At 40.6% G+C, this 27648-nt stretch overlaps 1 protein-coding gene across 1 annotated transcript in view; it reads left to right on the forward strand.

Annotated features, from left to right (window-relative positions):
* The first annotated feature begins 14749 nt into the window (after positions 1-14749).
* The window catches only part of TXK (TXK tyrosine kinase), a 41671-nt gene continuing 28772 nt past the window's right edge, over positions 14750-27648 (forward strand). Inside the window, exons 1-5 of the mRNA XM_043438825.1 lie at positions 14750-14979; positions 15990-16092; positions 16781-16986; positions 20729-20794; positions 27507-27561. Of these exons, the coding sequence (XP_043294760.1) occupies positions 14906-14979; positions 15990-16092; positions 16781-16986; positions 20729-20794; positions 27507-27561 (504 nt within the window). The 5' untranslated portion in view covers positions 14750-14905. The remainder of the gene's footprint in view (positions 14980-15989; positions 16093-16780; positions 16987-20728; positions 20795-27506; positions 27562-27648) is intronic.

The following is a 27648-nucleotide window of genomic DNA, read 5'->3' on the forward strand; positions in this document are numbered from 1 at the left end:
CAGTCACAGTGGACTGTCAGAGCCTGCCAGGCTCCTCTGTCCATGGGAATTTTCCAGGCAAGAATACTGGAGTGGGTTGCCGTGCCCTCCTCCAGGGGATCTTCCCAACCCAGGGATCGGATTCCTGCATTGGCAGGTAGGTTCTTTACCACTAGCACCACCTGGGGCAAAAGTGCCTAAATGGAGATCAGGGAAACCTAGTTAGGAGAAAGGACTCAGAGGGAAGGAAGGAGGGAAGGAGACCCTTAGTCACACTCAGAGAACCCCAGCAGGTAGTTCTGCCGGTGGAAGAGGAGGAGGAAGCAGGCTGGAGCTGTGTAAAAGATGAAAGAGGGAACTAAACCAGGGGCCAACCTCTAGGATCTAATGCCTGATGATCTGAGGTGGAGCTGATGAAATAATAATAGAAGTAAGTGTTTGGTCACTCAACCATGTCCAACCCTTTGTAGCCCACCAGGCTCCTCAGTCCATTGAATTCTTCAGGCAAGAATACTGGAGTGGGGTGTCATTTCCTTCTCCAGGAGATCTTCCCAACCCAGGGATTGAACCCGGGTCTCCTGCATTGCAGGCAGACTCTTTACCAACTGAGCCACCAGGGAACAGAAAGAGAAATAGAGTGCACAATAAAGGGACTGCACTTGAAACATCACAAAACCTCCCCCCACCCCTGTCTGTCAAAAAATTGTCTTCCAAAAAAACTCCCAAGGTCAAGGAAGGAACTTCAAGTGTACTCAGCTGTCCCAGGTTGCTGGCTTAGGGATATGCTGAAGCAGGGGTGTCTCAAGAGGTAGAACCTCCCTTGCTTGGGGTCCTCAACAGACCTCCGAAAGCCTTGGTGATGATCAGAGAGATCTGTTTCATTTTTTTAAACATCCTTGTGGGATAAACTTAAAACTTAGCAGTTCTCTTACAGTCTTCCTAATTAAAAGTTGTCTTTCTTTAACGATCTGTGAAGTACCAACTGTAACAATCACTGTTCTAATATACCTCATAGTGTTGCTGACACTATGGATATAATTATGTGAAATTGAACTTATGCAATAAAAATGATGAAGCATCTGCCCTGTGCCCAGCATTTCCCAAGGGTTGGGGAGTATAATGAAAATACTCCATAAGATGCACAACTGGTAGGCACATTCTTTCAAAAGGCCTTTTACATTTCCACCAACATTTTATTCTCAATGTCAACACTTGCCAATTAATGACAATGCTTGGGTAGGAAGCTCATTAAAAACCCAGGAGCCAGGGTTCCTGGAAGAATATCCCATTCTCCCTTGGACAGTCCTCCACCCTCTCTGGCTCTCAGTTTCCTCATCTGCAAAATCATGGACAACTGATGATAACTCATCCCTGGAACCCAAGCCTATTGAGGGGGAGGGAAATATTACTCCAAGGCCTGGATGATAGACCAGATTGAAAGAAAAATATGTCATTGCTGGTTTTCAAACAGACAAATACAATGAAGGAAGGAGACCCTGGCCCTGCGGGATTTGCCTAGGGGTCTAGTCTGGGAAATTCTTACACATCAGGAGATGGCTCCGAGCTGGATTTACACAAACAAGAACATCCATGCAAAGGACAAGCCTGCAGAGCTATGTGCCCATCAGCCACAGGAAGAGACTGCCTCCCGACAGCCAGCAGCATTTACAGGTGACCTCCTAAGGCCTTCGCCAAACTACAGGGGCACCTCTGGGTTTCCTGTTTCCCTCACTTTTCTGACTCTTTTCTTAAAAGAAATGCACATTTCTTCATAGAATACCACAGTGGACCTTAGACCTCAATTTGCAAAAAACTTGGAGCTTTTTTTTTTAATTAAAGTACCACATAATTTAAAATTTTTACACGTTCTAGTTATTCAGTTCCAAAACACCAAACTTATTGCACAGGGTACCCATGGAAAGGCCCCCTCTCAGCAGGACAGCCACAGATTCCCCCATGAAAGGGCAGCAAGGTGCCCTCCTCCCTTCTTTCCTGACTTGTTGCACCAGGTTTTTAAATCCACGCACCCTACTCAGTTTCTAGGACCCTTCCCTGTCCCATCCCAGCATGTGGTCAAGGGCCCGCTGGGCTGGGCCAGCCGGCCAGAGTAAGGGTTGTGGCGCCCCAGCAGGTGAAATCACCAGGCAGGATAAACCCCTTGGACTTCCAGCAGGCACTAGGCTGCTTGGGAAAACCGCGCGGGTCTGAGCTTTACGCGAAGGGGTAAAGCGGTAAAGGCCTTGACCCCAAGGCGAGGTCTTTCTGCCACCGCCAGGTTAGAGGACTCCAAGACTGTGCCAACAGAGAGGGCAGAATACGTGGCTCCCTGCGCCACTGAGCCCCAGTTCCCTTACCTGTGGTCCGCACCCCTCCGCTCCACCACTGCATGCCGATCGATGGGGACCCAGGAGCCCACGAAATGGACATTCCCAGCCTCAATGGCAACCGCTGAGAGCACAACTGGGACCCCCGCCCCCGACACGCCCCCGGTGCGCCCCGCCCCCACGCCTACTTCCAAGAGAGGCGTGCAGGCCTCCCTACTGCCGCCAGGTGAAGCACAATGACAAGCAAATCCACCCCACAGACACAATCCAAGCTTTTTATCAGCTGATCTGTCTATAATTTAGGGATAAAACTATGACTACAGAAAGGAAAGATGACCTGACCTAGGACAGTCATGATATTCTATAGAACCAGAGAAAATTGGTTACAAAGGAAAAAAAATTTTTTTCTTGGAAATGGTAAAGCTGCTTCTTTTGCATATGCAATTCAAAACAATTAGCTTGTTACAACAAAGGCCTGCCTAGGGCAAAGATTGAAGTGAACCCTTTCCACATCCTTGAAGGACTACCCTAGTTCAGACGGTAAAGCAACTGACTACATCGCAGAAGACCGGGGTTCAGTCCCTGGGTCGGGAAGATCTTCTGGAGAAGGGAATGGTAAACCACTCCAGTATTCTTGCCCCCCCCCCAAAAAAAGGGGGATGCTCAAAGAAATATTTTAAATCTCAGGCAGAAAACTAGATCTCTGTCTGTCTGGATTTATGTCTCAGTGTGAGTTGGGCTTCCCTGGTGGCTCAGAGGTTAAAGCGTCTGTCTGCAATGCGGGAGACCTGGGTTCAATCCCTGGGTCAGGAAGATTCCCTGGAGAAGGAAATGGCAACCCACTCCAGTAGTCTTGCCTGGAGAATCCCATGGACAGAGGAGCCTGGTGGGCTACAGTCCATGCGGTTGACTGAGCGATTTCACTTTCACTTTCAGTGTGAGTCTTCTGTTTTTTGGTAATATTGCTGAAGTTGTGAGTTTTCATTTAAATGGTCTAAAAAAAAGGAAGCCGTTACAAATCAAACAGTTGTAAATACAAGAAAAAATTTACCTAAATATATTTCAGATTCACATCAAATGGGAAATAGTCAATATTAAATATCTAGTATTTTTTTTTACTACTCTACTATAGCCATGTCTAAGAGTCATTAACAGTAAGCACAAAATTTTCATAGTGCCTAGGTTTATTATAAGTTACAAATTGCTATATGGTTATATTTGTCACAAGTTTGTCAACAAAGAAAGTACCTCTAAAAACAACAAAAAAAAAAAAACTCCTAAAAAATGTAAATGTGATATGAGCTTTTAGATAAACTATTAACAATAATTATACTCTAAACTATCTGTCTATAATAGTCTCGATTGAAGGCAGAGGAGAAGGGGACGACAGAGGATAAGATGGTTGGATGCATCACTGACTCGACGGACGTGAGTTTGATCAAGCCCTGGAGTTGGTGATGGACAGGGAAGCCTGGCGTCCTCCAGTCTACCGGGTCACAAAGAGTCAGACACGACTGGGCAACTGAACTGAACTGAACTTACAATAGTTTCTCCAGATTTTGGTTACCTGAGTCTCTATCATTGTGCTAAACTAAGTGATGACAGTGTATTGAATAGCTAGGTCATTTCCAAATAAATTAAGTTTCTGAAACATCCACTACTTGATAGGACCTTCCTCTTACACAGAAACTAAAGAGATTTTTGACTATCCATGAATAGTGTCTGGTGCCATCCTGAGATGTTCGGTGTAAGAAAGCAATTTTTTTATATATATTATCACTGATACGTATGTTCACCAATCTACAGAATGCCAATATAAAAGTCAGTTCTTTGTTGCTTAAGGAAAATGTACAACTTGTTATTAAAGAAGGTATGAGGAATGAAATCACATTTGATGAAGGAAAACGAAGTAGTTCTGACTTACAGGTAGCAGTTTCAGGATGGGAGAAGCAAAGGAATGGATACAGAATGGGATAAAGAGGTTTTATGGAAAGTGGACCCCCAGAAAAGAGTTATGTGCCTAGTACAAGTTTTCTTGAGATGTTGAACTGCCTTTGCTAATGGATTTTAAGTTTCTTTACCTCTTAAGTGATCTGTTCTAGGTTTACCTTTGAAATCTTTTGTTAACTTTGGCTAAGTGGATAAATATTGTTTCACGATGACTTATTTGATCCTACCTGACTGTTAAAAACCCTTTTGATATTTATGAACAAACCTTCCTAAATAATTGACTTCTAGCTAACTTTGGGATGCTTCAAAGCCCCTGAGGCCTCCCAAGGAGAGATATTAAGCAACCTGAGTTCATCAGGAGTGATAAATCTTCCCAAGTTATATTATATGGTGGATGTTACTATAAGGTATAGTTTGGGCTGAGGCAGAAAAGAAGGAGAGAGAGATGGCATTTGTAGTTGGGCAGGGGGTGATAAGTCCCAGATAGCTACAAACGGCCTGGAGCCTCAGGGCAGGACCTAAAGTTGGGTTTTATTTCCTCCGAAGTTAGATGATTCAGCAAGGGCCTTTGAGACTGTTGTTTTCTTTTCTAGGCCCAAAGACTCCTTCAGTTACTAACATAGGTATCCTAGAAATTATGTGACATCCATGAAAATCTGGTATGTCCTGGTAAAATGCTGTCAGTTATAATTCTAGTTACCATATTACAGTGTTTCAATCACAGCAGTGACCAGACTACTTTGTCGATTTCTATCTAATCAGGTTTTAAACATGCCTTCTATGGTTTCACACTGATGCCTTTGCAAAAATACTGCTACTTCAAGATACATGAAAAGACTTTTCTAAGCTTACCTGTAAACAATTTTTTTTGTTTGTTATCTGGTAAGCTGATACCAGAATGTAATTTAGTCTCCTCTCTAGGTTAAGAGAACAAAGTTTTCTTAGAATGCAGCTTTCAATCACAGATGAATTTCTTTACCTTTCAGTGATTTATATTTGTTTTTATCATCTGTTTTTTACTTCGGTAAAGTAAATAAGCATTATTTAAGATTATGGTACATGTAGGATGGACCAAGCTTTCCCCACTCCTGCAAATTCCCTTAAGCCCTCAGATTCTTCTCATGGGACCAAGGTCCCACTTCCTTCCAGAGGGACAATCCAAGCTTTTTATCAGCTGATCTACCCCTGATATCAGAGTCAATTTGAGCATGAGTTGCTCTATAATTTAGGCATGAAACTATGACTACATAAAGGAAAGATGACTTTTTGATGCAGGATGGCCATGATATTCCTTGGACTTCAGAAAAAATTGGTTAAAATGAAACTTTTTTGCTTGGAAACTGCAAAGCCAGTTCTTTTAGCATATGCAATTGAAAACATCTAGGTTGTTAGGTCAGTTTTCATTCTGGTCCCAAAGAAAGGCAATGACAAAGAATGTTCAAACTGCTGCACAATTGGACTCATCTCACACACTAGTAAAGTAATGCTCAAAATTCTTCAAGCCAGGCTTCAGCAATACGTCAACTGTGAACTTCCAAATGTTCAAGACGGATTTAGAAAAGACAGAGGAACCAGAGATCAAATTGCCAACATCCACTGAATCACTGAAAAAGCAAGAGAGTTCCAGAAAAACACTTATTTCTGCTGTATTGACTATGCCAAAGCCTTCAACTGTATGGATCACAATAAACTGTGGAAAATTCTGAAAGACATGGCAATACCAGACCACCTGACCTGCCTCTTGAGAAATCTGTATGCAGGTCAGGAAGCAACAGTCAGAACTGGACCTGGAACAACAGACTGGTTCCAAATAGGAAAAGGAATATGTCAAGGCTGTATATTGGCACCCTACTTATTTAACTTATATGCAGAGTACATCATGAGAAACGCTGGGCTGGATGAAGCACAAGCTGGAATCAAGATTGCCAGGAGAAGTATCAATAACCTCAGATATGCAGATGACACCACCCTTATGGCAGAAAGTGAAGAGGAACTAAAGAGCCTTTTGATGAAGTTGAAAGAGGAGAGTGAAAAAGTTAGCTTAAAGCTCAGCATTCAGATAACTAAGATCATTGCATCCAGTCTCATCACTTCATGACAAACAGATGGGAAAACAGTGGAAACAGTGGCAGACTTTATATTGGGGGACTTGGAAATCACTGCAGATGGTGACTGCAGCCATGAAATTAAAAGATGCTTATGACTTAGAAGGAAAGTGATGACCAAACTAGACAGCATGTTAAAAAGCTGAGACGTTGCTTTGCCAACAAAGATCCATCTAGTCAAGGCTATGGTTTTTCCATATGTCATGTATGGATATGAAAGATGGACTATAAAGAAAGTTGACAGCCGAAGATTTGATGCTTTTGAACTGTGGTGTTGAAAAAGATGCTCGAAGGTCGCTTAGACTACAAGGAGACCCAACCACTCCATCCTAAAGGAAATCAGGTCTGAATATACATTGGAAAGACTAATATTGAACCTGAAACTCCAATACTTTGGCCACTAGATGCGAAGAGCTGACTCATTTGGAAGTTGCTTTGATTTGCCTGTGAGTGTGGGAGCCCTACCTGGGCACAGGGCCTCAGGGGCCATTGCCACTGAATCGTGACCTCCACACAAGCGCATTCCAGCTGTGTGACACTCAGCACGCAGGAGACTGGGAAAGCTATCTTCCTTGGAGGAAGGAAAGGCATCCACAGAGAGAGTGTTTTCAGGCCTCTATTTGCAGCAAGTGTTTTGCTTCTCAAATGTCAGACCTGCAGGCCTGCTCTGAGTCAGGGCCGTGTGTCTCCCTGCAGACCTGCATTCCAGAGTCAGGGCCGTGTGTCTCCCTGCACATTCCGAGCCTTGAAAACACATTCCTGGGTCAGAGAGGGCTGCCCATGAGGAAGAATGCTGTGGGAGTGTGTCTGAGGGGGCCGGGTGCCATGGTGGGGTCATCTAGTCGAGGGCACCTTGCACATCCAATGGGCCCCAGGCAAGGAGTTACAGACCAGCCCCTTGTTGGAGATATCCCAAAGCGAGGAGCAAAGCTAACTCTGTCAGAAGGAGGAAAACAGCAATGGGATGGATTTTCAAGCAATTGCTAAGTCACACCGCGTTAGGCTCCCTGGGAGAAAAATGCGAATTTCGGCCCCTAGGCCCGGTATAAAGGGGTGCACATAGGGTGATTTTCCCACAGGATCCAGGAATGTTCCAGACAGACCTAGGCTCACTAGCTGTTGCTAGGCTGCACTGCTTCAGGCGCCCGGGAGAGAAACAGGCGCTCTGTGGCCCCTAGGTCCAGTGTACAGGTTCACACACAGGGTGTGTCCCGGTAGGAACCAAGAATTTTCCTGACAGTCCTAGGCTCACTAGAGCTCTTTCACAGAGCAAAGGGGACAGAACAGACATGTGGAGGTGGCTCTGCCTTTCCCTGTGAGTCTGGGGCTATTCCCTATGGCCCCAGTCTCAGGGGAAACTGCCCCTGAGAAATGACCTCCAAGAAACGCTTTGCCAGGAGGCTGGGAAAGGGAGCTCGCAGGATGTGAGGAAAGCGAGCCTCCTTCGGGGAAGAAGAGGCTGCCACCTGGTGTGTGTTTGCAAGCCTCTATTTGGAAGGAACAGTTTCGCTTATACAACGGGAGACCTCCAGATCTGCTCAGAGGACCGAAGTTCCGGAAGCAGGAGCATGTATCGCCCCTTCCCTTTGCAATCCTCCAAAGACATTCCTGGCTGATAGCGGTACTGCCCTTGAAGAAGCAAGCAGCAGGAGTGTGACATGACTGGATGCCTTCCTGGGCTCAGCTCCTCAAGGGGCCTTTCATCTCGAAGTGGGCCCCAGGTCCCCTTGGGCAGGCGGTTGGGCCCTCTTCCCTCCACACTGCCGATGGGTGGAGCAAAGCTAGCTCTGTCAGAGGTAAGAAAAGAGCAATTGGATGGATTTTCAAGCTCTTGCTAGGCTGCACCACTTCAGGGCCCACTCGAGCAAAACAGGCTCCCTGTGGCCCCTAGGTCGGGTATACAGGTTCACACACCGTGTGTGTTCCCATAAAAGCCAAGAATTTTCCTGACAGACCTAGGCTCACTAGAGCTCTCCTACAGAGCAAAGCAGAGGGAAGAGATGTGTGGAGGTGGCTCTGCCTTTCCCTGTGAGTGTGGGGCTACTCCCTATGGCCCCAAGCTCAGGGATAACTGCCCCTAAGAAAGGAACTCCAAGAAGCACTTTTCAAGGAGGCTGGGACAGGGAGTTTGCAGGATTCGGGGAAAGTGAGCCTCCTTCGGGGAAGGCTCAGAGGACAGAAGCTCCAGAGGCAGAGCCGTGTATCTCCCCTTCCCTTTGCGATCCTTGCAAAGATATTTCTGTCTGATAGCGGTACTGCCCATGAAGAAGCAAGCAGCGGAAGTACAGTTACCTATTGAATTCTTGTTCTAAACGAGCCTCTGATCTGGATGTTATGGACAAGACAAAAGAGCATGCAACTCAGACCCTGAAAATGAAGAGCTTACAATCTAGTTCAATGGTTCTTAACAAAGGGTAATTTTTGCCCTTAGCGGACATCTGACAATGCTGGTAAATATTGTGGTGTTCACACTTGTGAGGGCGAGGTGGGTATTAGAGGGGTGATAGGGCTGTTTCCGCTGGCACCTAGTGCATAGTGGCCAGAGATGCTGCTAAACATCCTGCAATACACAGGATGGCTCCCCACAACAAAGAATTCATCAGTCTAAAGTGTCTAACGTATCAACAGTGGTGAGTTTGAGAAGCCCAGTGAGCAATGAAGGCTGCACAAAGAAATATAAATGACCATGGAAGATGGTACCTAATTAAAAGCCACAGGGCAAGACAGGTCACAGCACTTCGGGAGCCTGAAGGAGGATTAGGCGGTAGTAAAGTACAAAGAAAGCCTTTTTCAGGGTGGAGGCAGAAATAGGCAAGGTGTCTGTGAGAACAGCAAATAGAATAAGCTGATGTAGTACGAATTGGTGAACAGTAAGAGTCGGGGTCGGGGTGATCAGATTTTGAAAGGCCCTGAAAATAAGGAAAGATTCAATCTTGTTGCCATATTTTGTTGAGAATCTATTTTATCAATTTAATTTTTTACTGAGGATTAACTGATATGGGAGTTGGTGATGGACAAGGAGGCCTGGCATGCTGCGATTTGTGGGGTCATGAAGAGTCGGACATGACTGAGTGACTGAACGGAACTGAACTGAATGTTATAATAGCTGTTGCTCTACAACAGTGTTTGGGGCTGTGCTGTGCTGAGTCGCTCAGTCGTGTCTGACTCCTTGTGACCCCGTGCACTGCAGCCCACCAGGCTCCTCTGTCCATGGGATTCTCCAGGCAAGAATGCTGGAGTGAGTTATCATGCCCTCCTCCAGGGGGTCTTCTTGACCCAGTGATCGAACCCACATTTCTTATGTTTCCTGCATTGGCAGGTGGTTCTTTACCACTAGCACCACCTTGGAAGCCCAGTGATTTGGTACATGTATACGTTGCAAAGTGAGCAACACGGTAAGTCTAGTTAACATCAGTCAGCATACCTGGTTACAGTGTAATTATGAGAAATTTTAAGATCTAAGCTCTCAGCAACTTTCAGAAATGCAATACAGTATTATTAACTATAGCCACCAGAGAGTCATTTTAGCTGCTGAGGATGTGGAGCAGTTAGCTAAGATAGACTTTTAGGGAAATGAGTATATAGTACGTATTGAGGGGGAGGAATTTTACCAGTGGGGAATTTGACCAGTTTATTCAGTCACTGAAAAAGCCCTGGGTGCCCAGAGGTTCAGAGCAGACTCTGGAGTGAGCCTCCCTGGGTTCTAATCCTGGCTCTCCACTTACAAGCCCTTGACTTTAAACATCTCTGTGACCCAGAGTCTTCATCTGAAAAACTGGACTTCCTTCATGGGGTCATTGTGAGGATTAAGTGAATTAATGCAGAATTATAGGTGTGAGCTTCTGAGGGCTTGGACTAGGCTGGTAGCAGTGGGGAGAAGAAGTAAAAAGCTGAACAATTTGAACTGAATCATGGCAATTGGATATAAAGGATGGGGCTCAGAGAGAATCCATGATTTTGATGGACTCATACACAGACAAAGGAAAACTGGAAAGGGGAAATGATTGGCTAGTTTTCTTATTGGGGCTTGCAAGGAAGATGATAATTCTGATTGGGTAAAAGGTGAGACAGTTGGCTGAATTAGAGAAATAAAAAAATCTTTGTATCTATCACCAAAAATCATATACTTTCAAAAATTTTCAGTCCTAGAATAGGCATCTAACTAGTCACAGACCTACCTGATTTTCTGGGTCTTTGCTTTCTTAGCATGCCAGAAGTTATTCAAGGAGTAAAGTAACCATTATAAATACTTAGCTTTGATGATATTCAATGTTCTAGCTTATATTAAAACCTGTGGCCATGAAGGTCATCACTCACCTTGCCAGACTATCTTACAAAGGTTTCTAGGCTGAGTACAGTTTATTCTGCTTTATTGTGACCAAATTGTTCTCTGTCTTCGGTAGTCAATGACTCCGTTCTACATATACAGTCAAGATCCTATCTTCTCTTATTTCAAGGACTTTCATGATCTAATCTTATATCCCCACTCTTACAGTTCACTACTTATTCTGCTGCTTATTTAGTTGCACCTGCTTATTCTGTCCCCACACATTCAGTTTTCATTTTCCTGTTGGGATTGAATCAAAACAGGTGGGTGCTTTGAAAAAGTTATCATTTGATGCTCCTTCAAACCCATTCATTCATATATTTATTATGCTCAACAAATATTTGTTGAATAATGATTAGGTGTCAAAAACTGTTCAAGCCTCTTGGGATCTAACTGTGAACAAAGTAGACAATGATCCCTGTTTGCATTCTAGTTGAGGAGACAGTAAGGGGAAAAAATAATAAATTGCTTATCATGTTAGCATGTGAGAAATGTTATTTCTTAAAAAAAAAAAGAAGAAAAATAGAGCAAAGTCAGGAATCCTGAAGTTGGCGGGTGGAGGACGGTAGCAACAGCCGTGGGTCAGGGCACTCCTCCCTGAGGGGTGAGATTGAAGCAGACTTGGGGAGTGGAGAGGGCGGTGAAGACTGACACCCAGGGGAGCAGCGGTCCAGGCAGAGCGGAAGTGGAGAGCCTTTGCTGAGAGCAGGCCGGGCCCGGAAGCACTGTGGGGACGGTGTGGCCAGTGTGTGCGGGGTAAACGAGCATGAGCACATTGGAGAGATGGGTGAGACGGCACCAGAAAGCCAGACCATGGGAGGGCTATAGACTATCTGAGAAAACTGGCTCAAACGCGCAGTGAAGTGGAGAGCCATTGTGGGTTTCTGAGACAAGGGGTAGCATGATCGGACCTAGGTTTTAAATTAATTACTCTGCAGGAAAGAAACCATAGGGGGAGTTAAGGGTAGAAGCAGTAGGAAGTTAGGAGGCTATTGGTGTAATTCAGATAATGGAGACTTAGAGCTTTTTAGTAACAGAAGGGTGGGGGAAAACAGTAAAATTTTGAAAACTGACAGAAGCAGTTGAGACCCAAAAGCCTAATAATACACAGTGTAGTGCAAATTTGGGAGGGACTCTATTTGAGTCTCCAGAAATCAACTTTGGGATGGAGAATAGATGGTTTCTTGGCTAAGGAAGAAAGCTACTAAATCAGAGGGGTAAAGGTGAATATTTGCCTGATAGAAATGAGAGGTTTGCCACTGGACCCCCAAGGTGTCTATAGCCCAAAGACAGAATAATGGCAGTGTCCAAATCAGAGAAAGGCATGTAACTAATACATGAATCTAGGTTTTGAAGGTCAACTTCGGTGAAAGGAAAAGGAAACAATATATAATTGATTACTGTCTGGGTGTCCTCTTTATTCTTATTCACCCTGTTCTATCCTGGAAGGATGACCAGCAGGAGTTAAATGTGGAACCAGCCTCCATGGTGGTTTAGTGAGCTTGGCTTCTTGGTATTCCTTCTTCTCCTGGGAAATTAATCTGTAGGGCTTAGTTCAACATGCTTCCAAGCTTTCTGGCTCCTGGTTGCTAAATGGCCTGCTAAAGCCTCAATTCCTATGACATCTGGGAGACAACATCTTGCAAAGTTGGAATGATGTTCTATAGGATAAAGTAAATGTCTTAAACCAGCAGCAAATGTGGTGATGTCTTCATAAAGCTAGGATGCATGAGTCTGGCAACTGAGGGAGAAGAGATAGGAGTGGCCCCTCTTACCAACAATTAACCCACTGGAATATTGTTATTTTCTTTCCCCGTGACTTTTGGGTTTGGTGAGCTTGGAGATACCAGTGCCCAAGAGAAGAATCATTTTCTTAGGGAATATTGGGAGCTAAGACTGTCCTCTGACCATTGTGGGATTCTTGGTATTGGTGAGTTGATGGGCACAGAAAGGACCCAATGTATCCAAGATGAGTATCCCAATTTCCAGAAAGAAACTGGGTTCATTCTTTACAATGAGGACAAAGAGGACTTGTAAACTCAGGGGACATACTAGGTTCATTTCTTTCCTTTTTGGTGGTGAAGTAAAAAAGAATAGCTTTATTGCTTTGCCAGGCAAGAGGATTAGATTGCAGTGGGCCAATGCCCTCAAAACTGTCTCACCCCTGGAGGCAGTAATGAGTTTTATAGAAATGGTCCAAGGAGCATGGCGTGCTCAGCTCATGGATGCGCTTTTGATTGGCTCGTGGTGAGTCAGCATCATCAACTTCTGGTTCCAACAGGTCTGGGGATCATGGCTTGTGGGTGGCATGAGGTTAACTTCTTCCATATGGTGGGGGTTTCAGTATCTGGTTTTAGGACCTAATGAAGCTCAGTCATAATGTCTCATTACAGAAAGAATTCAGTGAAAGACAAAATAATAGGTAAGAGGTAGATTTATTTAGAGAGAATAAGAGGTGAATTTATTTAGAGAGAAATACACTCCACAGAGTGTGGGCCACCTCAGGAGACAACAGTAGCCACTAGCTTCATTTCTTAATATTCAAAATAGTACTGGTCAGTAGAAAATTGTAATAACCCCATTAAGACCAACCGAGGACCCAGATCTACAGGAATGAACATTTGGACAATTCCAGCAGATGAAAACTCCTTCTACCAAAGTGTAAGCAAAGACAAGAGGGTCCAAGGAATGGAAGGTGACAGAGGGCATCTATGATCAACTTAGGACTCAGGATAGCTATAAAGGTGGGAATTGGAGTACCTGTATCCTATGTTACTCTTGTTTTCACCTTGTTTCTTTCTCTATCTGATGTAAGAATCCTAATGGTGGTTAAGGTAATAGGTTTTAGGTGGGCGTGTGATCAAATTGACATCACCTGGTGATAATATGGTAGCTGATGGGGCCCCATTGTATCCTGTGTTCTGGGGGCACAGAGTGGATGCTGAGGGGTAGATAGTACTGTCTTCTGCTTGTATCCTTCCCTCTTCTATGTTCCGGGAGAGAAACTTTACTTTAAAGAAAATATCTAATTTAATCTTTTCAACAACACTGTAATGATAACAGATCTTGATTGCCCTCTTACGATATACCTGGCATTGTTCTAGGTGTTGTGTATGAGCTCATTCAATTAATCCTCACAGTAGCCTTACATGCTAAGTATCCTATTATTCCCATTTTACAGATGAGGCAACTTAAGCACAAAAAGTTAAGTAGCTTGCCCAATCCCACAAAGGTGGAGGTTAATCTCTGCCCCTTAAGGCTTCTCATAGGGGATAGGTATGATTTTCTTGTTTTTACAGATAGGAAAACAATGACTTAGAGAAGTAAAGGGACTTATTCCAGATGTAGTCAGCACCCCACCCACCTCCAGCTAGAATTCATATGCAGCCCTTTCTAACCTCAAAGCTAATGTACTCTGCTTTCTCAATAATACTTCATTTTCAGGGGCCAGTATAAGAAAGAGCTGCTGTGAAATGTAGGTTCTATGAACATAAAACAGCTTTTGATAAATTCATAATTTATTTATGATTTGAAAATAGGCAAATAATCTAACAAATAAAGATTAAGCTTGACAAAAGAAGTGTAAGAATGACCCAGATTTACTAAGTAGTTAGTGCTTTCTTTAAATATTCAGTTTGTTTGAACCTAATCCATAGAAAGTTTGAGATCCAAAAAGGTAAGTGTATTTTTATACACAAAATATAAAAATAGAATAAACATGCTAAATTATATTATTATATATTACATAATATTATAAATACATTTAGTATATTTATATTACTTTATATAAATATATTTTAAAATATATTTGAAGAAATGTGATGGACCTAATTTAAAACCCCTACTAGCAGATTCCCTAGGAGAACGTTGTTTTTGGAATCATATTCTTTGGTACATTTGTCAGCCAACATCAGCCCTGATCAAAGTAAAGTAGAATACAGCGGTCATTTATCATTCACTAAGGAAATGCGTGAAACCAGACCCAGAGACAAGAGCCTGAGAAAGGAAACCACAGTGGCCAGGGTACCAGTAACTTATTTTCAAGTTAGTGACAATCTTTCATCTTCTACTAGTGAAGAAGGGCATGGTAAAGGTTTGCATGTGCTTTATTAATAGGATACTTTCTATCACCCATGCCCTCAGAGATTTCCTCCCTTGGAATAGTGCCAGCAGCCTCCTCTTTCCAATATCATGGACTCCTGGCTTTCTAAGAGCTGAAGATGATCTGCTTTACAGATAACACCATCATCCAGTCGATTTTCTGCTGCTGCTGTTGCTGTTCCATGCAGAAGCGGTGAGTCTGAGGGCAACTTCTCGGGTGGAATCTCCACGTCTCTTTGAATCTGCTGTTCTTCTGCCTGGGAAACTCCTCCCATTTTCTCCCTGTTGAATGGCCATTCATTTAAAGCTAGCGATAGGTCATGTGTCAGGTCCATGGTCCTTTCTCGATCCTCTTGGACTTAGTTGCTCCTTCCGTTGTGTTCCCTGAGCATGCAGCCTGGTTCTCTATTTAATATTTGTTTCACACGTGCTATTCATGTGTCTGTGTCTCACTCTGTAATTTTTACCTTTTAAGGGCAAGAATCCTGCCTTCTTTGAGGTTCTCCCTGAAACTACCAATGTGTTTTATACTTTGGTGCCCAGTAAATGATACATAAAGATAAAAATCCAGGGTGCCATGATAATAGTAACAGCCACTGTTTAATGGGAGTCCTATATGTCAGACTATCCTAAGAAGTTTACGTTTTCTAGCTCAAGTAACTCTCAAAACCACCCTTTTTATTTGTTTGTTTTTACAATCCCCATTATACAGATGAAGAAATGGAGGCCTAGGGAGGTTACATTGCCCAAGGCCATACTATAAAAATGGTAGATCTGGGATCCAAACTCATGTTCTTAATCACTACACCATGTCTACTTTTTAACAATAGATACTTTCAAATGAGGCAATGCATGTGAAATGTTCAACACTGTGCCTGACGCAGAGTAAGGTCTTCATTATCGTGACTGTAATTGTATGTCCTTAATATTCGCCAGACTCTGTTGCCCACGTGACATGTATTTTTCTCAATTTTATTATTCATAACAACTCTATATGCTCTTAGTGTCTCTAGTCCTAGATTTAAAAAAGTAAAATAAAGTTCTGAGAGGTCCCAGAGTACCTTGCCCATGGAAATGGAGTTAGGAAGTCTTCTAAATAAAAAATAGGAAGGAGACTTTACTACTAGCTTGTTTATATAGTCTAGTGGATTTATAGCTAAGAGTAAAATAATCCTTTGTAACGTGATTATTTTTCAATGTCAGACAAGTGAGGACACAAATAAGCCTTAACAAAGATGAAGAACTTTCAGAAAAATACACACAGCGTCGCCCATCGTGGTTCAGTGAATTGCCAAGTAAGAAGCAAGTGAGTATCATTTTGATGGGGAAGACGGCGGGTAGAGGAAGGTGCCATTTTTAGGGTCTGTGCTTCGTGAGGTACCGTTTGCTACCCTGCCCAGACCTAATGTCATGCTTGGCACATAATAAGTTCTCAATAAACTTTTAGTGAATCAATAGCCTAGAAGACAGGGAAAGAAGAAAAGACCAGCCTATTCTGCAATATTTTGGCAGAATTTGAAACTGGGGGAAAAATGCCTTCTGGCTATCACCATTTTGAGGCCGGGATTAATTTTCAGTTCAGTGTTAGAAAATAAGTTTTCTTGAGAAGTTGATAAGCCCAAACACAAGCTTACAGCATATTAAAGGGAAAAGCTTCTTTTTTTTTTTCTCCTTTTTCCAAAGGAGAAAAATCCTTAAAGTGAAGTTATTAAGGAGGAAATAAATTTTTTAAGAATTATGACATGAAAAATATTCAGTGCCATGCTGGCAACAGAATTTGTGATCTTGAGAATTTACAAAATGATGAGTGTGTTGCTGGATCTGAAAATTGTTTTGTAGTTAGTCATTTCCTACGTTTATACCACCCAGGCTTCTGCTTTACTGCAGCAAGCTGGGAGAAACAAGGTGGCAGGCAGATACTCTCTACCCCTATTCTTTTTTAGCTTAGATCACTTAAACAATAGTACCACGACTCACTCCTTAGTTTTTTACAGTCCAACAGGGGCCATGGGCAACCATCAAAACGCAAGCCACTGCCTCCCCTCCCACCATCTGAGGTTTCTGAAGAGAAGATCCACGTTAAGGCACTGTACGATTTCCTACCCAGAGAGCCCTATGATTTAACCTTAAAGAAAGCAGAGGAATATTTTATCTTGGAGAAGTATGATCCTCACTGGTGGAAGGCAAGAGACCGCTTGGGGTAAGACTGGTGGTTTGTCTTTACCAAATTGTTCCTCTTTCAGTCCCTAAAAACTTCCTAAGTGTGAAGTGGATTCTGTTTAGTTTATTAGAGAAATAGACTCTGTTTATTTTTTCAAGGTTTATAACTCTCCCTTGTAAATGAAACAGAAGCTGTTACCACACCTCTCCATCTGTATGAATGGGCATTTCAGGCAGAATGTTATTTCAGGCAGACTCTCCAAACTAGATACATGTGTCTTTATATCCTTATGTAGCCACACACTGCTGTGTGTTTTTGGGCAAATTACTTAGCCTCTCTGTTTCCCTTCCTTCCTTCCTTTCTCCCTCCCTCCTTCCCTTCCTTTCTTTCTTCTCAGGTATAATTGACATAGAACATTATATTAGTTGCAGGTGTACAACATAATGATTTGCTCTTTGTATTGATTGTGAAATAATCACTACAAGTCTAGTTAACATTTGGCAGCATACATAGTTACAATTTCTTTTTCCTTGTGATGGGAACTTTTATGATTTACTGTCTTAGCAACTTTCAGACATGCAATATGGTTCTCTTTTTCACTTTTAATGCTTTTTAACTTTTTTAAATTATGAAAATAAGGTAACACATTACAGGAGACTTGGAAAATATAGAGCAAAGTTACATATAGTTCTATTATATATATTATAATTTTTTAAAAGTAGGTAAATTAAGATGTTTAGTTAGAGTTTCAATATAAAGCCCTCAAAAATTAATAGAATGAATATACAGAGAAGTAGAAGGATATAGTAGACCTGAAAAGTACTATGAATCAATTCAACATAATTTAAATTTATACAACTTTCACACAACAGTAGGATGCAAATTCTATTCAAGTTCCTATAGACAGTAAAAAGAACTAAAAAGCCTCTTGATGAAAGTGAAAGAGGAGAGTGAAAAAGTTGGCTTAAAACTCAACATTCAGAAATGAAGATCATGGCATCCAGTCCTATCACTCCATGGCCACTAGATGGGGAAACAATGGAAACAGTGAGAGACTTTATTTTGGGGGGCTCCAAAATCACTGCAGATGGTGACTTCTGCCATGAAATTAAAAGACACTTGCTCCTTGGAAGAAAAGCTATGACCAACCTAGACAGCATATTAAAAAGCAGAGATATTACTTTGCCAGCAAAGATCCATCTAATCAAAGCTATGGTTTTTTCAGTAGTCATGTATGGATGTGAGAGTTGGACTCTAAAGAAAGCTGAGTGCTGAAGAATTGATGCTTTTGAACTGTGGTGGTGGAGAAGATTCTTGAGAATCCCTTGGACTGCAAGGAGATCCAACCAGTCAATCCTAAAGGAAATCAGTCCTGAATATTCATTGGAAGGACTGATGCTGAAGCTGAAACTCCAATACTTTGGTCACCTGATTTGAAGAACTAACTGATTGGAAAAGACCCTGATGCTGGGAAAGATTGAAGGCAGGAGGAGAAGAGAACAACAGAGAATGAGATGGTTGGATGGCATCACTGACTTGATGGACGTGGGTTTGGGTGGACTCCAGGCATTGGTGATGGACAGGGAAGCCTGACGTGCTACAGTCCATGGGGTTGCAAAGAGTCAAACATGACTGAGCTACTGAACTGAACTGAATTGATAGACAATAAACTAGGAGATACTGGAACATATTCAGGGACATAAGACCAGATCCAGAAATTTCATTGTCTAAATGTATCGAAATCTTACAGAAGTCTGTTATCACTGTGGAAGTAAAACATGCAATACAGTACTATTAACTCGTCACGTTTCTATACATCATATCCCCAAGCCTCATTTATTTTGCAACTGGAAGTTTATACCTTTTGATCCCCTTCACCCATTTTATCACTCTACAACCACCCTTGCTTCTGGCAGCCACTAGTCTATTCTTTGTACCTTGAGCTTGTTTTGTTTCAATTTTTCATTTCTTTTTAAAGATTTCACATGTAAGTGAGACCACATGGTTTTTGTCTTTATTTCACTTAGTATAGTGCTGTCAAGGTCCATCTGTGTTGTTGCAAATGACAAAAATTTTCTTTTTGTGGGTGAATCATATTTCATATGTAGCACATTTTCTTTATCAATTCATCCGTCAGTGGACACTTGGTTGTTTCCATATCTTGGCTATTATAAATAGTGTTACAGTGAACATGGGGGTGCGTGTACCTTTTTAAGTTAGTGTTTTCATTTTCTTCAGATAAATGCCCAGAGGTGGAATTGCTGGATCATATGATAGTTCTGTTTTTAATGAATATTATTTGTAAATAAGAATACTAGTTTCTACCATACAAGTTCTTATTCTAATTTATGCTTTGGTTTTTTGGCAATTTGAATTTTTTTTCCTATTAAGCTCTAAGATAGAAGCAGAAACAGTGTATTACTCATTTTCATATTTCTACAATGGAAGTAAACATTGCAGTAGTTTCTGAATGAAATTAGGCAAAAAGGCCCTGGGATACAAAAAGACTTCTTTGTACCAGTTGCAATAGATTGTTAATTCTAGGCTGAAGTCCTGGGTAGAAAAGAATTCTGAGGGGTATGTCTACTTTCTGGGAGAGGATTCTGGCCTTGATTTCTGATCCTTGTCAAGATTTTGAGGTTATAAATACGTAAGCATTCGAAGTACATACAAACCTCTTTCTTTATGTTTTCCTATTGATTTGGCTCATTTACCAGTTCTTAATTAAGACTCAACATATGCTGGAGACTTTTCAGTGGGTAAAGAGGAATGATGTCCCAGTGATCATGTAAGTTAGTAGGTTCAGGGTTGTATCACTAACTACCCTTGCAGGTGGTGTGTTGTCATGACTCAGACTTAAAGAGAAACAGCACCAATTTTTAACTTCAAAGTTAATAAGTGAAAATAGGTTTTTAAAAAAATAATATTCAAACATGATAAATAGTGCCCAAATTCTGTGTTGCCACACCGCCAAACCCAGACTCTTTCCCAGAAGTAAGCACCATTATTCATTTAGTGATTCATTTCAATGATCTTCCTGTCCAGATCACTTTCAATGCACTTTCTGGGATGTATTAAAAATATGGTATTGTCTGAAGATTTAATTTACTTAAATCTGACTATACTTTGTGTGTTGCTCTGCAACTTCTTATATTCCTCAATAATATGTCTTAGAGATCTTTCATAATTTTAAATTTCAGATTTTGTTGGTGAAGTTATAGGAAAAAGAGAAACTCCTCCCCTGCTGATAAGTGTGAAAATTGCTGCCCTTCGATAGCTGTATCTACTGAAAAGGTGCACTTAATCAGCAACACAGCATTTTCCCTGCTTTGTATCTGTCTTAGAGAAATACTCTTACTTGTACACAAGAAGGCATATTCAAGTATTTCTTTACAGCTTTGTTGTAATAGAGGCATGGCTAAACTAGAATATCTATTCTGTGGGATGCTCTGCAGCAATTAAAAAGAATTAAGTCAATATCTTTGCAATTGATATGTTTTTAATCTAGTTACTATGATTATGTTAAGTGTCTCTTTTTCTATTTGCAAAGATATCTGTGTCAGAAAACATCTTAAACTACTAATGTTAAACATCAGAAACTTATTATTTGTTGTGCAAAGATTTTAGTTGAATGTTGAAATGAAAAAACTTTTTTCTTCTTTCAACAATTTAGTCAAATGAATTTGATTTTCCTCTGCATCCTTGAGGTTTTTTAAAGGGGTCTTTGCCACAATAATACCACAGATGTGCCAAAATTTTGATTTTTGCTTTGTCTTTGTAGGAATGAAGGCTTAATTCCAAGCAACTATGTGACCGAAAACAAACCAACTAATTTAGAAATATATGAGTAAGTGTCCTCCAAACTATGTCCCGTGGTTAATCTATAAAAATCAGGTACATTTGGGTAACTTATCAGTATACATACTGTTTTGGGCCTGAAAAGGGAAAAGAAAGTAATACATTTGGCAGCTTTAGCTTAAGAGATTTTTTATCTTAATAATGGCTGATTCAGAAGCTTCTTTTTCTTAAAATTACTTTTTTTGTTGTTTTGTATGCCAGTTAAAGAACATTTTAACAGTGACTACAAGAAACCAAACACTCATCTTGCACCTGTTTTACTGCATGTCCTAAGTGGAAAAGTTATTATTTAAAAAATGGGGACTTAAAAAAGAATAAAAATAAAAAATGGGGACTTCCCTGGTGGTCCAGTGGTTAAAACTCTACACTTCCACTGCAGGAAGCATGGGCTTTATCCTTGGTTGGGGAACTAAGATCTTCTATGCTGTGCAAGTTGACCAAAAATAAAAACTAAAAATAAAAAATGACATCAATTGTTCATTAATGAAGTTAGACTTAATATACAGACATATTACTATAGTTTGACTCATGTTTTGAAGTGTTTAGAAATCACTGAAGATGAGAAATAGGCTAATGCAGAAGAACTTTTGATATGTTCACTAGAGTTTTGCTTAGAAATGCATTCTTGTTACACTATATTAACGGATTTAGAAAATAGAAACATTAGCAATCACTATTTAACTGCTCAATCTGCAGATCAGAAACTAAGATTGAGATATTAATGTGTAGATAGAAAGTGACAGGGCTAGGAGTGGTCCTTGTTGTACAGTTACCAAGTCACGTCCGACTCTTCGGGAGCCCTGGGATTGCAGCTTGGCAGGCTTTCCTGTCCCTCACCATCTCCTGGACTTTGCCCAAGTTCATGTCCATTGAACGGGTGATGCCATCCAACCATCTCATCCTCTGTCACCCCCTTCTCCTCCTGCCTTCAATCTTTCCCAGCATCACAGTCTTTTCCAATGAATCAGCTGTTTGCATCAGGTGGCCAGAGTATTGGAACTTCAGCATCAGTCCTTCCAAAGAGTATTCAGGGTTGATTTCCTAGTCTTTTATAAATTTAGGTTTGCAGTTTGAGCACTTGAGTGCCCTCCCCCCACTTAGATACTGGTTTTGCAATGAGTATATGTTCCAGTAGGTTGTAATAGGTGATGTGAGTTAAGGCATTAGAACAGGTACTTCCCTGAGAACCAGGCAAATTGAAAGATAACTCAGCCTTGGACTGCCTTGCTGCTCATTGAAGCCCATCTGTAGGCCAGACTCAGCATGCCTGCCTGCCTGCCTGCCTGCCTGCCACGTTGCTTCAATCATGTCTGACTCTGTGCGACCCTGTGAACTTTAACCCGCCAAGCTCCTCTGTTCATGGGATTCTCCAGGCAAGAATACCTTAGTGGGTTGCCATGCCCTCCTCCAGGGAATCTTCCCAACCCAGGGATAGAACCTGCATCTATTACATCTCCTGCATTGGCAGGCAGGTTCTTTACCACTAGTGCCACCTGGGAAACTGCAGACTCAGCACGTGCGTCACCGAAAACACCCATAACCTTACCAGAACTTTCTGCAGGCTGTCTCTGTTCTCCTTCTCAAGTCTCTGTCCTCAGCTCCATCACAGTGCCTCTTCTCTCTTCCTCTCCTGTGCTTAGCTTGTCATAACCCCATCTCTTGACCTGTGTCATTTAGCTCTGCCCTGAAATTCCCGTCTCCACTCAAAGTCCCCAGGTGACTGACCCCACCTTCCTTAGCAAACAGCCCCACAACTCTCCACAGTTGCTCAGGCATGCCCCATGCATGGAGTTGGGGGTGGGGAGTGGGCAAGGGGTACTCACCACTAGCCCCAGCTGAAGCTACTCAGCACAAACAGGTCTCTTTGAAGGCCAGGTCAGGGAAAATTTTGTTTGAAAATCTCCTGCTAAGAAAAACCAGAAAAATAAGATGGTTTTATCACCATATTCTAACTTCAGTTTGGATTTTCCTGGAGAGTAAAGGAGACCTGTGTGAAGGCACCTAACACAGTGCCTGGTGGTTAGAATGGACGCTCTGTAATCAGCAGGGCTACTTCTCTTCCTTCTGTTATGAATCGATGTGCTTGTTGCTTCCCCTGTTTAGACCAGGCTTAGCATCTGGCTTTAACAACTTGTTTATACTGCAGATACTGGATCACAAATTAAACCGCTCTGAAGTTAGATAATCATCTCATTTCCTTAGCCTGGATTTATGTTTCTGTAAGTCTTCTTTTATAATGACTCTAATTATGAAAAGACCAATTTTTAACTTTATTATGGTTTCAAGAAGATTATTAAAATATAGATCATCAATATAAATCACTAAAATTAATCAACCACTTACTATATGCCAAGCACCATTCTACTGACTGTAGTGAAATTACTGTCCCATATTGAAGTGCAGTATTATGGGCTTAGAAATCAGAGAAATCTGGGTTCGAATCCTGGCATCACCCCTGACTAATGGTTCAGCTCTGAGCAAAGTGACCTAATGTTTTTAAACCTCTGAATGATCTGAACCCTGGGGATAATAATGCCTGTCTCATTTGATACATAGTAGCTCTTCAATACATTCTAGAAGTTATGATTATTTCCTTGAACTGCGAAACAAGAAAGACATTTACAGTTTTGTCCACCTTGCCTAGTATAACTGGTATACTACATTCAGAGTTACTTCAGTCCTCCACTTCATTTGTTTGATTTTTATCATTATGTTCTTAGGATAATATTAGATGTTAACTGTTGTAAGCAGTGGAAACACAATACAGAATACACAGAAGGAATCCTGGTTTTCATGGAACTTACAGCTTCACAAGGAAATAGACATTAAGCAACCCTGAATTCACAAATAGACACATCATTTTAAAATGTGGTGTTTTGAAGGAATAGTATGGGGCACAGGAAGGAAACAAGAGGGGAGGGAATATAATTTAAATGAGCATGTTGAGTGGGGAAGACCTTTCTGAGGACATCACTTGAAGCCTAAAGGAAAAAGAAGGGAGATAGGGGGCTGATGGAAGAAGGAGTGCTGTCCACATGGGCTTCTGACATCTCTGGGGAACCTTTATACAGAGAAATGTTTATGGCTACTTTGGTTTGAAATTAATATCCAAATTTTCAACATTACAATGAAAAAACTTTGTTTTCAGTAAGCCTTCAAATTGAACTTTTAAATCTTGATATACTATTTATAGATATATATAATAGATATACTATAGATATATATATATACTATATATATATAGATAGATATATATAATATATATACTATTTATAAATCTAATAAACAAGAACAATCACCTAAATTCATACTTAACATAAAAATGTCCTTAAACAATCCATCCTATTTACAAACTCAGTTAATTAAGTTTCCTGAAACATTTAACTTGCATTAATAAACTGAATAAATTCAGTTTTCTTTATAAAGGACATACCCAACAGGCCAAATTTGCAATGGTAATAGCCCCTTGTAAGTCCTTACATGATCCTGGAAATGTAATAAATTAAACATAAATATTTAATTAAACGTAATGTGAATTGAGTTCTTTTAACCATTTTAAAAATGACTTATTCTCAAACTTCAAATATCAAGTTGAAGTGTGACGTGAAAGTCACTCAGTCATGTCCAACTCTTTACAGTCCATGGAATTCTCTAGGCCAGAATACTGGAGTGGGTAGCCTTTCCCTTACTCTGGAGGATCTTCCCAACCCAGGTATCAAACCCAGATCTCAGGGAAGCCCAAGAATACTGGAGTGGGTAGCCTATCCCTTTTCCATTAGATCTTCCCCACCCAGGAATTGAACTGGGGTCTCCTGTATTGCAGGCATATTCTTTACCAACTGAGCTATCAGGGACTTCCCTTGCAGCTCAGCTGGTAAACAAATTGAAGATTAGTTATAAATCTTAAAGCAAAGACAAAAACCTGATATGCCAGATTCTCTTAAATATATATAATATCTAATATATCTAATATTTTAAATAACAGACATTGATTATCCTGAGCTATGGATATATAGTCTGATTTATCTCATTTTCTCTACACTAAATGCTTAATATTCTCAGGGTCAGAAAGTCACCAAGTGAAGCAAATTAACCTTCTCAGATCTAATAGGGTTTCCAGGTCTAAAACTCAAAGCCACAATACTGTTCTTTACGACTGGCACATGGGAGGCTTACACATATGTTCCATATGTGATGGTTGTACTCAACCACAGTTAGATGTAGTAGATTTTTTTTAAATGTATTAATAAAATCCCCACCCCAGTCCTGTGTACTGGGGCTTCTACTGACATTCAATATTAGTTTTGTAATCAGTGTTGTCTCAATAAAGAAGTTGCAGCCTTACCTATTTGAAAAACACAAAACAAAACAAAAAATTCTTCTACTTTTTATCATCTGATTTAAATAGTTGAAATTCTGAAATACCATGCCTCAACCTTCTCTAAATTACATTTATCCCTTTTCTGCCCTTTGCTTATCATTATCATAATACAGATGGAATTCTGCCTTATTTTAATTGATCTTAAATTCATCATATACTTCTATCTGGTTCTTTTGTTACTACTTTGAAGTCATTCTGAGAATGACTTCCACACGGATGGATTTTTAATTTATATTTAATCACAATTAATATAGTTTATTTATCACTATAATAAGTACAAAGCAACAGAATTAATAATAACATGATAGCAGGTAAAGAAACATTATTTAGAAAAAAATCAGTTTATGTTAGTTCCTCCCTTTTTGAGTGTCACTATGCAGTCTTCTCTTTTCACAACTTCAGTCTATTTCAGTGAGCTATGATCATTAGTCTCTTTTTAGCACCAATATTTCTTAACTTAGCCAGTATGGGGGCCTCTTTAAACTGGTCCCCTGTGAATTTAACTCTCCCTCATTTATTTTGAAAGAACTTCTTCTTTGTACAGCAAGAGGCTCAGACTCACCTTGAAATTCCCTCTCACCATGTGAATGTTCATTAGCAAGTATTGAATGATAGGCACAGTTTAAATTCACAGTTCCTCTTGTTCCTGTTAGCAATAAGTAGTTATAGGACTTTGACTAGAATCATCTGTAATCATCCCTGTCCTCTGTGGTTCATCTTTTTAAAAGACCAATTTCAATTTGAGCACATTAATATTAATATTTTAAAAACCTGGCCATGCTAGTTAGTGGCAGCTTTCTACTATAGAAGGTTAGGGGAAGTCCACATGAGGAGATAGGTTCCATTGCCCCAGGCAGATATGAGTCTCATTCAGCCACCACTGGGCTCCCCCACTTGACTTAATGCCTGGTTATACACACACCCTTTCTTCCGCTGTCCACAAAAATAGTATTTCTGGTAATATTGCATTAACTTCTTTTTAAAATCTTATTTTGAAGTGAAAGTATTTCCATTTTTCTTTTCCTCTCCATTGTTCTACCGTTGTTTCCTCTCTCTTTCCTGTACAACATTTGCTTACTGCTTAGGTGGTGTCACATCAAACCATGTTTGTTTATTTAAAATTTTTTTTTAATTTTTATTAAATATTTTTTATATGGACCATTTTTTTTTTCATTAAAAAAAAATCTTTACTGAATTTGTTACAGTATTGCTTTTGCTTTGTTTTTGGTCTTTTGGCCCTGAGATATATGAGATCTTAGCTCCTGGATCAAGGATCAAACCCACACACCCCTTGTATTGCAAGATGAAGTTTTAACCACTGAACTTCCAGGGAAGTCCCAAAACCGTATGTTTAAATTACAGTGTTCATTAATTATGATTACTGTGTGAACCTCTGATATTTTAAGGTCATTTAATGACATGTTTCATGCAGAGATAACAGGAAGGCTGGAGGCAAAAAAAGGCTTGGTAAATTTCAGCCAGGAAAGAATTCCAGTGTGGTGGAAGTTAGTGAGTTGAGGGAAGAATGAGGAGAATATGAGGCCCAGGAGGGTGTGGGATGGTTAGGGTTAGGGTTAGGGTTGTTCCATTTACTCTATTAAATTACTGATTTTACTACAAGGTGACATACTTTGGAGCTTCCCAGGTGGCTCGGTGGTAAAGAATTTACCTGCCAATGCAGGAGATGTGAGTCAACCTCTGACTGAGGAAGATCCCTGGGAAAAGGAAATGGCAACCCACTCCAGTATTCTTGCCTGGGAAATCCCAAGGACAGAGTAATCTGGCGAGCTACAGTCCATTGGGTCACAAAAGAGTCAGACATGACTTAACAGCTAAACAGCAACAACATATTTAGAAGAATCAGATAAATCAGTGTGAGTTTTAGGTTTGGAAAGGTAACAGCACATGTAAAAGCATGCAAATAAGATATTCCTGAGGGGAAAGAAATGGGTATGTTTTAGTTGGGTTTAACCAAAACTCAGGAAAGTGTTTATCGAAGATGATGACTGTTTAACCACATACATTTCGTGGAAATTTTCAGGAAGTTAAACCATTCAAAATTAAGTGTGTTAAACCAAGTGTGTTTCAGAAAGTTGAACTGAAATATGGTAGAAAAATTAGATACTGGCTTGTAATTAATATAACTGTGTTAAATCAATTGATATATTATTATAGTACATTATTGTTTATGTGAATTAATCAGTCCATTTATAAAATCAGTTCTGGAGTGTGTTTTTTAAAATGAAGGAAATGGAACAGGTTTTTTTTCTGGAAATAAGTGATATATAACATCTAAAAATTATTTTTATTGCTTTTACAGGTGGTACCATAGGAATATTACTAGAAATCAGGCAGAACATCTTTTGAGACAAGAGGTAATTTATTCATAAGTAATTTTGTGGAATTTCAAATTTTCTGAGAGGTAAATTATAAATACTCAGCTAAAATGTTTTATCACTTCC

This window comes from Cervus canadensis, chromosome 19 (assembly GCF_019320065.1).
Source record: "Cervus canadensis isolate Bull #8, Minnesota chromosome 19, ASM1932006v1, whole genome shotgun sequence".
Taxonomy (NCBI): domain Eukaryota; kingdom Metazoa; phylum Chordata; class Mammalia; order Artiodactyla; family Cervidae; genus Cervus; species Cervus canadensis.